This window comes from Mustela putorius, unplaced genomic scaffold (assembly GCF_011764305.1).
Source record: "Mustela putorius furo isolate JIRA1106 unplaced genomic scaffold, ASM1176430v1.1 tig00003987_pilon_pilon_pilon, whole genome shotgun sequence".
NCBI classification, from domain to species: Eukaryota; Metazoa; Chordata; class Mammalia; order Carnivora; family Mustelidae; genus Mustela; species Mustela putorius.
The window spans coordinates 5,161,756-5,176,824 of NW_025422126.1; the positions used below are offsets into that span (position 1 = coordinate 5,161,756).

Consider the following 15,069-nt stretch of genomic DNA (forward strand, 5'->3'; position numbering starts at 1 on the left):
GTGAGTGAAATGTTAGGAGTGAAGGGAAAGTAGTAATCGAGAATAATTTTTGTTTTTTGTTTGGGTGAGTGGTAGTGTCCATTTACAGAGATGGGGAAGAATGAGAAAGGAACACGTTGGGGCATGTACGTGAGAGGCTGTAGGGGAAATTAATACCTCTATTCTAGAGACACTAATTCTGAAATATCTGTTAGACATCCTAATGGATTTAGGAGTCTCATCTGATGTCAGAGGAGAGATCTGGGTTCTCAGCTCTCTTCAACAGTTGACTTCTTCTTCCTTGCAATTCTCTTCTTCTCACTTTGGTTTTGATGGCACTAATCTCTTCTGGTCTTTCTCCTATCTCCTGCACTTCCTTCCTTCCCTTGAAGTTGGTATTCCCCAGGATCTCTTTTGGGCTTGTTTTTTACTATATACCATCTCTGGGCCACATATCCAAGTAAAAGACTTCCAAATACCCTTACATCTTACATGTCCTAATATATATCATGACCCCCAAATCTGTAACTTTAGCTTAGATTTCTCCCCCAGGCAACAGAGCTATATATCCAGTTGCCTACAGGATGTTGCTACATGGTTGGCTCACAAATACCTCAAACATAGTATGTCCCCAACTGAATTAATCATGCTTCTTCTTTGCCTCTGTGCATGGTAGCTAGCCAGGGCCCAAATCTCAAATTAGTATTAAATCTTCTTTTCTCCAGTAAAACAGAGCTCAGTGTGCCTGAAGACCTCCCATACAAGAAGAAAAACAAATATAAGGTCATGCACTCATCACCCAGGAACCCCAGACACTGGCTCAATAATGTGCTGTATCCTCTCTTGCCAGTCTTCACCCTTCTCCACCCTGCTTTCTGCCATGGAAGCTGACACATCACATGGATCCTTTGTCCCAGTATAAGACTGGAGGGAAAGGAGAGTAAGATCAAGTTTCTCTTGCTCTCCTCCTGCCAACTCTCATTCATTCTTTAAGTTCTCAGTACAATATGACTTTGTTTCTAAAATGGTAGACGGGGTGGATTTGGGGATAGGATGGGGATATCAAAGGCAGGAATATACTAGAAGCAAAAAGACCACTGAAGAGATTTTCATAGTCATACACATTGAGAAGTAATAAAAGTCATTAGGGAAAAACATCCTTTGAGGGCTGGCCTTCATGTTTTTATCTGCCTGTCCCCAACATCTAAGCCTGCTCCTCAGCAATGAGAATATACTCAGCATATATTATTTTTAAAAATCTAAATCTAAATAAATAAATAAACAAATAAACAGATAAAATAAGAACTGTGAAATAAGCAAATATCCAGAGTCCCAGGTTTACCTTGTATCCATTGTCTTCTTTGCGGTTGTGAGAAGCAGTAATCATCACACCTGCAACTGCTTTGAGCTCCTGGACTGCATATGGCTGAAAAAACAGTAATGCCATAATTCCATTTTGCTTTTCAGCTACTTACACATTTGATATAAGAATAACCTTGATTAAGTAACAGGAGAAGGCATTAAGACATAAACAGCCTATGACTTCAACAATCAACTCCAGATACAATGGCTGGGATATAGCTAAAGCCATCTAACTGTTAGGTCACCAGTAGCCACTTAGATGTTAGACTGAATGGCTTTTTCCTCCTAGTCTAATTTACCTTAGCCCTATAAACTTTTCTTTTCCTTTTTTTTTAATTTAACAGATATTTAATGAACACTTACTATATGCCAGACTCTGGAAATATGAATTATGAAAGTAATCTTAAAAATGTTAGTGTTGGGAGTTCATTTAGGAATCACCTAATCTAACACATTTTACACACTATAAAATCATAAGGGAGAAGATTCAAGAGTAGAATAACATAGGCCTACTGACTTCCAATTTGAAGATCTTTATATATATTCCATATATATATGACATATACAGGTCAAGTCACCATCTTCTCTCCCAAAGTTAATTTCCAGGTTAGATTTCCCTTTTTCTCTGTAGTAGTTACCATTTGTCAGCCTAGAATATCCCTCCTACCCCTTCTACCATCACTTCTAATTTCTCTTCTCCTGGCCATAGGGAACAAAAGATCCAGGTCTGACCAGAGTAATTTATTCCCCTGATGATATGATTCAGAGACTGGCTCATAACCATCCAAACCTGGTCTGAGTCCTTCCTCAAGATGTTTCTTCTGCAGCTAGTCAAAGAGAATTGCCAAGGAGGACTGCTAAAAATATATTCCCTACATATTAGAGTAAATCTACCTGTAATGAGAGAGGAAGGCTAACATACCGGAATTGATGGTATTTGGAATTGGCAACCCAATGGCAGAATCCTACAGACATGGTCTAGATTTCTGAACCCTTCCTGTTTTCTGTCATTCATTAGAGCTAATTGTTTAGTGATTCTTTCACTTCTTTGAACGACTCAGTATATTGCCAGTGAATCACTAGTCATTATCTATTTCTCAAATATTTGGGAAAACTGGCCCAATAAAATTATCTGGACCTGCCATTTTTAATTTGAGAAGACTAAAAAAAAAAAAAAATACCAGTTGAATTTCTTTAATGGTTATAAGTCTCTTCAGGTTTTCTATTTATTAGTTTTGATGTATCAATTATTCTAGGAAATTGGCTAATTTCATCTAAGCCTTCACATTTATTTGCATTATGTTCAGAATACTGTGGTTTTCTTAATCTCTAGTATATATATTATGCTCCCTTTTAATTTGTTGTATCTTTTTTTCTTGAGCATCTTTGCGAAAGTATTGTCCATTTTTATTAGTCTCTTCAGAGAGTCAACTTCTGCTTTTATTCATACCCTGTTTTTAAAATATTTCTATTTAATTGATTTTTACCTCAGACCTTCACTATTTTCTTTCTTTTACTTTATTTAGATTTAATCTGTTTTGACTATAACATACTAAGCTCTTTATTTTTTCATCCTCCCTTTTTCTAATATGTTCATTAAGGCTATGTATTTCCCTTGAAGTAGGGCTTTAGTTATAGTCCATAATTTTTGTTATTTACTATTTTCATTGTGGCTTAGTTTCAAATACAGGTAGTCCTTGCTTTGCACAGTTCCAAAACACATGAGTTTCTGATACCATATTTTAGTTAAATAACACCCAACAATATAGTCAACTACAGCACAATTTCCCAACAATGCATTCAAATTTCAGTTACCATGGTATATTAACTGTGAGAAACCATATTAAGTGCAAACTTGCTAGTTCTTCAGTCCATAAACAATATGTATATAAGAGATCCCTCATGACCAGTGACCAATCACGTCACTCTGTTAAAGTCTGCCAGTGACCTGTGCATCTGTTATCAGCTCTCAACAGACAGCAAAGCATGTAGTTGTGTTGCCTACTTAACTCCATGGGATAGTTTGCAAAAATGGATAACTGAAAGAAGGAACTAGCCAAGAAAGATTAGAGGGTAGAAAAAGAACAAAAAGTGACAACAATGGAAGGGAAATTTAAATCAAACATAAGTGGAATTACAGAAGAAAATAGCTGGGAATGATGACATTGCTGTCATTCAAGAGACTCTCAATGTGCAACCAGATGAGCTTAGTGTAGGTGAACATATGGATGTAAGTGAGGAATGTGCTTGTGACAAAAAGGATGAAGATGTCCTGGGGGAAGTGATATTGGCAAAAAAAAAACCTTCACATTAAAGGAACTCTCAGAGAAAAATCACAACATTGAAAGTACAACGGATACACTATGGGAAACTGACCCAAACTTATAAAGGAATGTAACAGTTCACCGAGAAATAGAAAGGATGCTCACTCCTATTAAGTTATACAATAAGAAGCACATGTTGTTCATACTTTCTTTACCTATCTACCTGTCTAGCCCAACATGTGGCTCAAACCCATGACCCAAAGATCAAGAGTTGCACGTTCTTCCAACTGAGCCAGCTAGATGCCCCTGTCTTCTTCATACTCTTGATAAATTTTTTTTTTACCAAGAAATAAAACACTTTATTCTCAATGTTTTTAATGTTTTAATTACAATGTACTACATAAGTATTAATTTTACTATTTTTTTCTTTTCCTTACATTTTTAACCAAGAATAGGGTATTCTTAAAATTTGGACAAAAAACGTTAAAGTTTGCAGAACAGCTGTAATTTTCCCTTTGATTATTAAGGATCACTGTGCATGGTTTCAGCTGATAGTTATCTTTACAGTCCTACAATATCACTCAAAGCAAGGACTGACTGCCTGTAGTTTCTAATCTTCATTATTGTATCTTCCTTAACCCAGGAATTATGTTTTAAAAATTCCAAACACATGGGGTTTTATGAGTTTCTTATCTCTGATCTCATTGCATTGAGGTCCAGAACTACGGCTTGATAAGCAGTTCTCTGGTATTTACTGAAATTTCCTTTTTTCCCCTGCTTGATAAAAATGAATATCCTGGACGCCTGGGTGACTCAGTTGGTTGGACGACTGCCTTCAGCTCAGGTCATGATACTGGAGTCCTGGGATCGAGTCCTGGGATCGAGTCCCACATCGGGCTCCTAGCTCCCAGTCTGCTTCTCTCTCTGACCTTCTCCTCGCTCATGCTCTCTCTCTCACTGTCTCTCTCTCAAATAAATAAATAAAATCTTAAAAAAAAAAGAATATCCTACCACTACTAAATACAGTGTTTACACACACACACACACACACTCAGATCAAGCATGCTAATAGTGTGTCCAAATCGCTCCTCAGCTATTTTATTTATTTATTTTTTAAAAAGATTTTATTTATTTGACAGACAGAGATCACAAGTAGGCAGAGAGGCAGGCAGAGAGGCAGGCAGAAAGAGAGGGGGGAAGCAGGCTCACCGCTGAGCAGAGAGCCTGATGCGGGGCTCGATCCCAGGACCCTGAGATCCTGACCTGAGCCGAAGGCAGAGGCTTAACCCTCTGAGCCACCTAGGCGCCCCTCCTCAGCCATTTTAATCTGCCTGATAAGCCAGTTTCTGGAAGAAGAGTATTAAAATATCAGACCATGACTGTGGACTTGTCATCTTGTTATAGATCAAATTCTTTGGTGGGTCAACACACGCTTGTTCAGTGAAAATAAACTCAGAGCAAAATTTGTTTTCCTTCCTTTTGTCTTTCATATCACTTAATATAGAACTATAAGCATGACAAAGATTTGAATCCCAGTTGAATTAAGAAATCTTTTTAGGGAAAAAAAAAAAAAGAAATCTTTTTAGGAGCAACAAAGTGTACAATCAATAACATGACACACTTACTACAAAAGGTGTAGGAACATATCTTGAAAAAAGGTACACAGGAACATCTTTGGCTAGTAAGACTGCAGCAGTGAGTTTAGCAAGTCTAAAAACAAAAATAGAGATTTCACTTAGTCCTTAGCTTACCACACATTTTAAAACCCAACCCTCCACAAAATAAATGTTTCATATTGTAATCATTCTGAATATGTAGTAGCCTAATACAAGAAATTCTTACAATCACTGGTTATTTAGGCTTCATGTCCCAACTTAAAAATGTTAAATAAGATTTTTTGAAAAGGAATTTAATAAGAAATAGAACTGATATCTTAATTTCTTTCTTTTTCCTCATTCATCTTTCTTTACCAAGAAATAAAACCCACGAAAGGCAAAAAGAATTGAGGAAAGTGAATTAAGAGAATTCAAGAAACAAAAATAATTAAACCCTGAAAAAAATATTGCTATCTCCTGATTATCTATGTGTGAAAATGCCCTAAAACTAACTAAATGTGAGTACAATGAGAGAATACAAGTTATACAGTCACTCCTACCTGATACTTGTGCCAAAATATTAAAATCATAACATAAACCATTATGTCATTCTAAATACTAACTCTAAATATTTAAAATTTTAATTCTGCCTGTAAGAGCAAAAAAAAAGGTTATAATAGAAGCTTTAACATGCTCCCATTTCAGCTCTAAAATAAACATCAGCATGTGATCCCATTTCTAGTTGACAGTTTCCTGTTCAGAAATCCTACCACTAATTGTTTTTCAGGTTTTATTCCAGTCCAACTTAATCTCTGAAACAATTCACACTGTACCTCTGGCTGCTGCAGCTGCTAGTTACTTGACCCCGGGTGTCATACCCAACAACAAAGCCTCTCTGCTTGAAGTCTGAGAAACATCTTTCAAGGTATTTGTACATTCCCTGAAGCAGATAAACACAAAAGATTAGTTCCTGACTAATTCCTGCATTTTCCACCATTTAAAATCCATTATTTTTATGTGTTATGTGCAGTTTATTAGCTCACAGGGAACTGGCTTCTACCTTTATGCTTGTGTTTACCAGTGTGGGAACAATACTGTTCAGTCCTCAAATCTGAGAGGACAAACATTTATTCCCTCAAGTGTCAGACACATTTAATACCACAGAAATATCAATTAAGTAACTATTAAAGCCAATACGATACATAAAACATTAGGGAAAAAAGAAGGGGCAAGAGAGTCAGTATGGTTAAAAAAAAAAAAAATTGTTAGAAGAACCAAAAGAAATTGTTTCTTGCCTTTTGGCTGTAGACAACAAAATTTTGACCATTTTAGGCCCTGCTAAATTTCAAGACTGAAGCCAAACAAAAGATTTGACCTATTCATGACACAAACATTTTAAATCAGCAACATAAACCTTCATTAGAACATTTCTTTCTTTCTTCCTTTCTTCCTTCCTTCCTTTCCTTTCCTCTTCCCCTTCTTTTCTTCCTCTTTCTCTTTTCTTTCTTTTCCTTCTTTCTTTTCTTTTCTTTTCTTTCTTTTTGTCTTTCCTTTCCTCCTTCCTTCCTCCCTCCCTCTCTCCCTTTCTTTCATTAATTTTAAGTAACCTCTACACCCAACATGGCTCAAACCCCCAACCCCAAGAGCAAGTGTGCATGTTCTATCAACTTAGCCACGCAGGTGCCCTATTAGAACATTTCTTTTTTCCTTTTTTTTTTTCATTAGAACATTTCTTAAGATGGCTGATCCCATTTGCAATTCCTTAGTTCTAAAATCTCACAGAAAGAAAATTTCATAAACTAGGAAAATTTGCAGCCGATGGTGACAAAAAAAGAAATGAAAGTATTTAATACTGAAAACATCACAATAAATTAGAACCATTTAAGTGTCCTATGAATGATTTGCTAACTTTAATAAATGCTTTCATCTCTAAAAATAACACTTCATATTTTACAGTCCTTTAAAACCACTTTCACAAATGTTGGCACATTTAATCCTTACAACCCCAAAAAGAAAAAATGAAGATACCTTTCCCATTTTTGTCTGTCCTTCAACATCTTTTCAAAGAAAAGAGCAGACAGAATAAGATTGAAGCTCCACTCAATGACTTGCCCAAGGCCTAAATTCACCTAAATTTACTGAAGGCTATTATATGCCACAATATGTGGCAGCACCATGAGGCCCCAGTGACTTCTGGACCCCTCTTTCAGATATAATTATTCTTTCCAACCTATTCCTGAAAGACAACCTCAAACACCTCCCTTTCGGCCTTAGTCTATACTTGGTATTTGATTAAGCTCTTCTCTCCAGCTAATCTCTTAAATCAGGCAAAAACCCCAGCTGGCAAAGCATCTTGTGATAGGAGCCCAAACTACCTACCCCTCCAATAATGCCAGCAAGACCCTGCATGAGTGACCCCAAGACAGCGATTGACCTGACCTTTACTGCCCACCTGCATATACGCACTACTTTTGTCCTACACTTTCCTTATATAAACGTAGAAATTTTTTCAGCCCTTTGGAGACAGTCTTTGAGATGTTAAGTCCACTGTCTTCCTGGTGTTGGGCACACTGAAATTCCTTTCTTGTTTCACCACCACTCTGTTTCTCTGCCTTTGGATTTTGTCAGCAGCAAGTGGCTGAACCTGGACTGCTTAGGATCTCCAGAGTCTGTGCTCTTGCACCCCTGTGCTCTGGTTATACTCCCTGTGACTGTGGGTGTGAGTCTGTGGATGTGTGCGTGCACGCATGCTTGCTATAACCCACGCTGGTTAGTTTCACCAATTTATTTATTTCTAAATATGATGCTATCCTCAAATCTCACAGAACTTCCTACTATTCTCTGGTTTAAAAATCACCTTTGCTTCTCCCCATAAACCTAGATTCTGAAAAGGGCTAGGGCTTAAGAATCAGATTCCATTAGGCTTTTCCACTTCACATAATGGAATCTCAAGTCTAGTAACACTTTACATTTCCATAGAAAATGATTTTGAAACACCTCCTCCAATCCTTTTTGTAAAGTCAAGGAATCTTCCTTTATTAAAAGCCTATAAGGAAATAAATTTATTAAAGAGTGAGCTGACACATCTCTAGATGAGGGAAAGAAAGAGACGGGTGCAGAAGTGCCACGTATCCTACCTATTTAGTCATCTTGTCGTCTGTTCTTCCCCATCCCCTGCATTAGCCTTTGCCTTTAGAGAATTCCCTCAGAACAAGGCTAAGGATGATTTACTGTTGGCGCTATTGATTAGAATTATATCTTTATATCTACTGAGCAATCCTCTAGTCCAGAACTATTTTTAGTATATGCTAAATGCATTTTAGCCTCAAAAGTATACAATTCCTTGAAGCAGTAGGAATGATTCACTAGAAAAAGAAAGTAATCTGTTTCTATGTTGCATAAAAATGGGGAGAAATAAATTGTAGCATATCATAAGCTGTTTTAAGGAACTCTCATGGACTATAAGAAACAAACTGGGGGTTGCTGGGGGAGAGGTGGGCAGAGGGGTAGGGTAATTGCGTGATGGGCATTAAGAAGGGCATGCGATGTGATAAGCACTGGGTGTTCTACGCAACTGATGAATTATTGAACTCTACATCTGAAACTTAGGACGTATTATATGTTGACTAATTGAATTTAAATTTAAAAAACCTCTCATGGATATGGACACTCTTAAAGAACTCTCATGGATATGGAAAACCATGTTAAAGGTAAATATTTTTAACTACATTTTCCAAATACTCTGGTTAATCTTTATCAATGGCCATATGCCAAAATGAGTAATTCTCTTTTTTCTAAGTTTGTTTCTTTCTATCAGTTGGAAATGTCAATATCCATTTCCTGATTTCAAATGCAAATTAACAATGTCAAGAGTTTGAATATGGTCACCAAAAGAACTCAATCAGAAAGTTAGTCTATAACCTGGAAGATAGACAAATGCCTTCTAAAATAAATCTTATGCAAGACCAAAGATCAGGATTTATTCCACATTTTTTACTTAAAAAAGTACCTTCCTAGATATAAAATTTGTTTTTTGTTTTTAGAAAGGCACAACGTAATTTAGAAAGCCAAAAAATAGTGTGATTAAGAAGTATACGTATAGTACTTTGTAATTCTTACCTGTGTTGACTGTATTACTGTAAGGTCATTAATATAGCAAAATCCTGCCCCCATAGTAGAACGAAGTCCTGCAGTCCCAAAAGTCATTCGGCAACAAAGACGATCCCGGAGCTCCTTGTTCATCCCATTCCGTAACAGATTTTCAATCTGCTCTTTTGTTTTGGGATTCTACAAAAAAAGGTATTAAGACTTAATCAGGATCACAAGCAGGGTTCTAATATGAAGCCCTTCTGAGGAGCCAGGAAGTGTTATGTGTATATCACAAGGTTCTAGACACACTATAGATTCCACGGTGCTAATGATCAATATCAGTATATATAATAAAACAATACCTGGCCCTTTCCAGAGTCCCCCAAGGAGCCAGGCCCTTACTGGAGTCCATTTACATATCTCTAATTATCACAGCATTTTTGGTAATACTATTCAAGAGTTTTTTTTAACAAATTGATAAACTTAAGAGCTATGAATCCAAAATAAGCCTCTTAGTAAAAAAACAACATTAATTAGAGTCTCTATTAAGTGTTAAAAGAAATGTGGAAGCTATTGGGTAAAAGCCATCAACAGACACAGACACTTACCAACCACTTCCCAAATCTCTGTGATTCAAAGTGACCAGATAAGTGTTCCTGCTCTTTAAAGTCACAGAAAACCACTCAATGTATCTACACTAAAGATGACCATAAGATGGTCTTAGATATTACATGTGGACTTAGATAAGAATGAGAATGAAAATTCAGTCCAAACTTGGCTTGCTGAGCAGAACACACCAACATCTACATTTTAGAATTCTGTGTTTCATTATCACATCTTTTACCTTATTTTCATAAAGCTCAAGGATGCCCCTGACTGAAATAGTACCTCACAAACAATTAACTTAAAATAGAAATGTAACAAAAAACTGGACTAAAATTTGTATGGGATTTTCCAGTATTTTCTTTTTAAGAGTCAGAGTCAGATATTACGAAAATAAAGTGAACCACAACTTCTCCCTTCCATACTTTGTGTAGTATGGATTTAGTCCATACTAACAACTTAGATCTTCTAAGTCTATAGCCTATACAATAATGAATATTCCAAATGATAAACCAAGGCACCTACAAGGTGCTAAATATGAGAGTATATTTGTACTTGCAAAGAAATAAAGACACATTAATATATATTTAAACAGAAAGGGGGCACCTGGGTGGCTCAGTGGGTTAAAGCCTCTCTGCCTTCAGCTCAGGTCATCTCAGGGTCCTGGGATCTAGCCCTGCACTGGGCTCTCTGCTCAGCAGGGAGACTGCTTCCCTTCCTCTCTCTCTGCCTACCTCTCTGCCTACTTGTCATCTCTGTCTGTCAAATGAATAAATAAAATCTTTTTAAAACAAACAAACAAACAGAAAAGTTTTCTGGCTATAGTGGAATTAAAGTAACCAGAGTACATGCCACAAACTAATGGAAATTCTGATTAACTGAAATTGTAATCTGCTAAAAATAGCCTGTAAAATAAAAATAGATTGGGGCGCCTGGATGGCTCAGTGGGTTAAGCCTCTGCCTTTGGCTTAGGTAATGGTCTCAGGGTCCTGGGATTGAGCCCCGCATCGGGCTCTCTACTGGGGGGGTAGCCTGCTTCCCCCCCCCGCCTGCTTCTCTGCCTACTTGTGATCTCTCTCTCTGTCAAATAAATAAAATCTTTAATATACATATAATATATATATATAAATATATATATATAAATCTTTAATATATATATAATATATATATATGTATGTATCTTACATAAAACCTTAACTCAAGGAATCTCCCTTTTATAAATGGCACACACTAGCAAATACACAGGCTATATAAAAATATGAATAGCTATTTTTTTTTCGAGATTTTATTTATTTGAGAGAGAGAAAGAAAGCATGCCATGTGCACAAGCCAGGGAGGGGCAGAGGACCCTGAGATCAGGGCCTGTGCATATGGCAGATGCTTAACCAACTGAGCCATCCTGATGCCCCAAAATAGGAATAGCTATTAAGATAAGAATCTAAGCAATAAGATTACCTGTGCTACTATTTATTATTCTAATGTCTAAGATACCACCAGATTTGACAGAGGTCAAAGAGACTTGAAGAGGGCTAACACTTAAATACAAATGTAAGGGGCACCTGGGTCACTCAGTGGGTTAAGCCTCTGCGTTAGGCTCAGGTCATGATCTCAGGGTCCTGGGATGGAGCCCCACATCAGGCTCTCTGCTCAGCAGGGAGCCTGCTTCCCCCTTTCTCTCTGCCTGCCCCTCTGCCTACTTGTGATTTCTCTTCTGTCAAATAAATAAAATAAAATCTTAAAAAAAGAAAGCATAAGAATGGCAAAAATTAAACACTAAAAACACCTGCATTCTGTAGAGGGTACATGACAGTGTCACATAGTTAGTGACACTGAAATTGGGGTAGTCCTGGGGGACCTGACTGGCTTAGTTAGAAGAGCATATGACTCCTGATCTTGGGATTGAGTTTGAGCCCCACACTGGACACAGAATTACTAAAATTAAATAAATAATTTTAAAAATTGGGGTAGTCCTTTTAGAGTTTGCAGCCACTATCAAAATTTAAACTGCATGTACATTTTGGCCCATAAATTTCTCTGTCCACAGCAATATCTTCACTCAAACAAAAAGATTTATTCATGTAAGAATGTTGATTGCAGCATTTTACTGGTAGTAGTATTATTACCATTGCATTGATAAAGAACTTAAGGTTTAGAGAGGGAGCCTAGTAACTGAGCAAATATTAGAGGTCTAGACAGGATTTGAATTCAGGTTGGTCTGGCTCTAAATCCTATACCACTTCACTATAAACAACAAAACAATTATGTAGAGCAGGCTAATAATGCTTCTAATAATAATAAACTCCAACTATAAGGTAAAACATTATTCTTTTTAATTACAGCTAAATAAAAATGATCTACCAGACATGAATACTATTAGGTTACTGAGTACTTCCTAATGTTCAACTGCACAGCTACTAGAGTAGGGCCTAAAAATTCTATTCTCTGTTATAAACATCACAACCAGTCCTAACCTAATTCCTGGTTCTGAAAGAGCCTGTAAATTAGAGAAAAAATAAAAATGGATTAAAAATCATGATGCATTAGACATAAATATATTTTTATTGTAAACAGTGCTAGCGATTACGGTGACAGGCATATGAAATCTACTTTAGGTTTCTCCACTATTTCATAGGTAGACAATTTTAAATTAGATACTGATGTCTCAAATGTTTTAAAATATACCTAGGGCGCCTGGGTGGCTCAGTGGGTTAAGCCGCTGCCTTCGGCTCAGGTCATGATCTCAGGGTCCTGGGATTGCATCCCGCATCGGACTCTCTGCTCAGCAGGGAGCCTGCTTCCCTCTCTCTCTCTCTGCCTGCCTCTCTGTCTGCTTGTGATCTCTGTCTGTCAAATCAACAAATAAAATCTTAAAAAAAAAAAAAATATATATATATATATACCTAAAGGGCTCTCTATGTAGCCATGATTATATTTTCCATTCAGATGAATTTGTATTTTTTTGTTGGTTTTTTTTTTGTATTTTGTTGTTAAAATCTTCAAATGACTATGATTTTTATAAGCTATCATATATGAAGGTTCTAAAGAACTACAAATTATTTTTAAATACTATTTCTACAGAGAAGTCAGATGTATTAAGTGAAAAGCAGAAGTGTGTATAAAGTGCTTTAATCTGTGTAAAAAGAGGTATGTGTATACATATATATCATTTCCAGAAATACTCCATGCAAATGTAAGAGACTAAAAATAGTGATTATCTCTGATGGGGAAACCAGGAGTGAGGTCTGAGGTAAAATTATTTTTGATTGTAATTATTTTATTACAATTTATATTATTTTATTTTATTGCAATTATTTTTACTTGTACAGCCTTGGTACTGTTTGGATATTTTATGATGTCTTACTTATTTTATGGTAAAAACTAGGTAAGTATCTATGATCGCTGAGGGAAAAATACTTGTATGTCTACTTTTTACCTCACAAATTGTTCTTTTTAGAACAGCACCCATAGAGGACTATTAATAAAACATACATTGGATCTTCCTCAAATACAAATTATTGTTTGCTTAATAAATGTGCTCCCTTATTTATAACGCACTCATTACTTGAGAGTAGGAACAGCCTAATCAGTCAAAAGAGAAAAAAATGATTCAACTGGTGTCAACTGTAGAGAAAGCATCTCAAATTATACTGTAAGTCTGTGGAGAAGTTATATGATGTACATACTTTTTGCTAATGCACTTGTTGATCTACATATAAAATGAAAATTAATTATTTAGAAAGTAAATGCATTCAATCTGAACTAAATTTGCTCTTAGCCAGAATATTTTAGAATCCTAATAATTTCAGTACCCCAAAAAAGTAATCCTGAAGAAAATCCAAAAAGATTTTAGTGACTGCTAGCATTTTCTATACTTCATCAGGAGTAAAGCTGATTATTGAGTAGGAAATCAGTAAGCTAAAGAATACAGAATTAAAGCCAGGCATTATTTTCAAATTTTACCTGTTTACCCAAAATTTTCCTTTAGGTTCTAATCCTATGGATTGCTGCAACTTTATATAGCTGAAATGAAGAAAAGAAAGTATCTTCTTACATAAAACTCTGTGGAGTTCTGTTTTTTCCATAGCGTAGTCCATAAGGCCCAAATTCAAAGAAAACATGAAAGAACCAATTTCCACACACACACACACACAAAAGTGGCAATACACACACACACACACACACACACACACACACACAGAAGTACCTCTTCTAACAAACTTCTTACAAACTCTCATAGATGTGAATAAAGCTATATACCAGACCAAAGTCACTCCAACCCTGCCTGCCATGAAATGAAAGTGTTAGTACTCACTTACGAAGAATTTTTTTGGACTCACCCAAGCTTTTCTGAACCTATTCTGTATGTAATTAGAGGGTTTCTGTATTATTTATGTGTAATAAATGTAAATATGTATAAAAGGATGTAAAAGTAATTAATCATCATTATATAAAACAAATCAAGTTTGTCAATGAGGAATTCACCTATAAATCTTAGTTCCTACTTCTTTTATAAACCTAATATTTGTATAATTTTTATACAACTTGAATCTACTCTATTAATATTCTAGTACTAAACCTAACAGCATAAAAATAATTTAAAATGTGACCTTCATTGTTTAGAAGATTAGAACAGATCTAAAAAAACACAATATATATTCACAATCCAAACCTTAATATTGTTATATATATAAAGATGAGGCAATGGACACTGGGGAGGGTATGTGCTTTGGGGAGCACTGTGACTTGTGTAAGATGGATAAATCACAGACCTGTACCCCTGAAACAAGTAAAAAGAAAGGGTGCCTGGTTGGCTCAGTGGGTTAAAGCCTCTGCCTTCGGCTCAGGTCATGATCCCAGGTCTTGGGATCGAGCCCTGCATCGGGCCCTGCATCGGGCCCTCTGCTCAGCGGGGAGCCTGCTTCCTCCCTCCCTCTCTGCCTGCCTCTCTGCCTATTTGTGATCTCTGGCTGTCAAATAAATAAATAAAATCTTTAAAAAAAAAAAAGTAAAAAGAAAAAAAAAGGATGAGTCAATATACAAAATTGACTTTTTAGTGGCTCAAATATAGCTAAAATTGCAAAGCTACAAATAACATTTTAAAATTTTACTGACAGAAGCTGCTGTCTAAACAATAAATACCCATTTTATAAAACTACAGAAAAAAATATTAAAGCTTA

General features: G+C 36.1%; 1 protein-coding gene across 4 annotated transcripts in view; it reads right to left on the reverse strand.

Annotated features, from left to right (window-relative positions):
- The window catches only part of PGM2L1 (phosphoglucomutase 2 like 1), a 54,007-nt gene that overhangs the window by 22,249 nt on the left and 16,689 nt on the right, over nt 1-15,069 (reverse strand). For 3 of the 4 annotated variants that reach the window (XR_001182061.2, XM_004768058.3, XM_013064327.2), the window contains 4 exons: nt 9,320-9,487; nt 6,034-6,140; nt 5,231-5,315; nt 1,322-1,405 (listed from right to left, as the gene is read on the reverse strand). Coding sequence is in view for 3 of the 4 variants with exons in the window: in XM_004768058.3 (XP_004768115.1) it covers nt 1,322-1,405; nt 5,231-5,315; nt 6,034-6,140; nt 9,320-9,487 (444 nt within the window). In the remaining variant the exon portion in view is untranslated. The remainder of the gene's footprint in view (nt 1-1,321; nt 1,406-5,230; nt 5,316-6,033; nt 6,141-9,319; nt 9,488-15,069) is intronic. The other variant, XM_004768061.3, reaches the window with a different exon arrangement.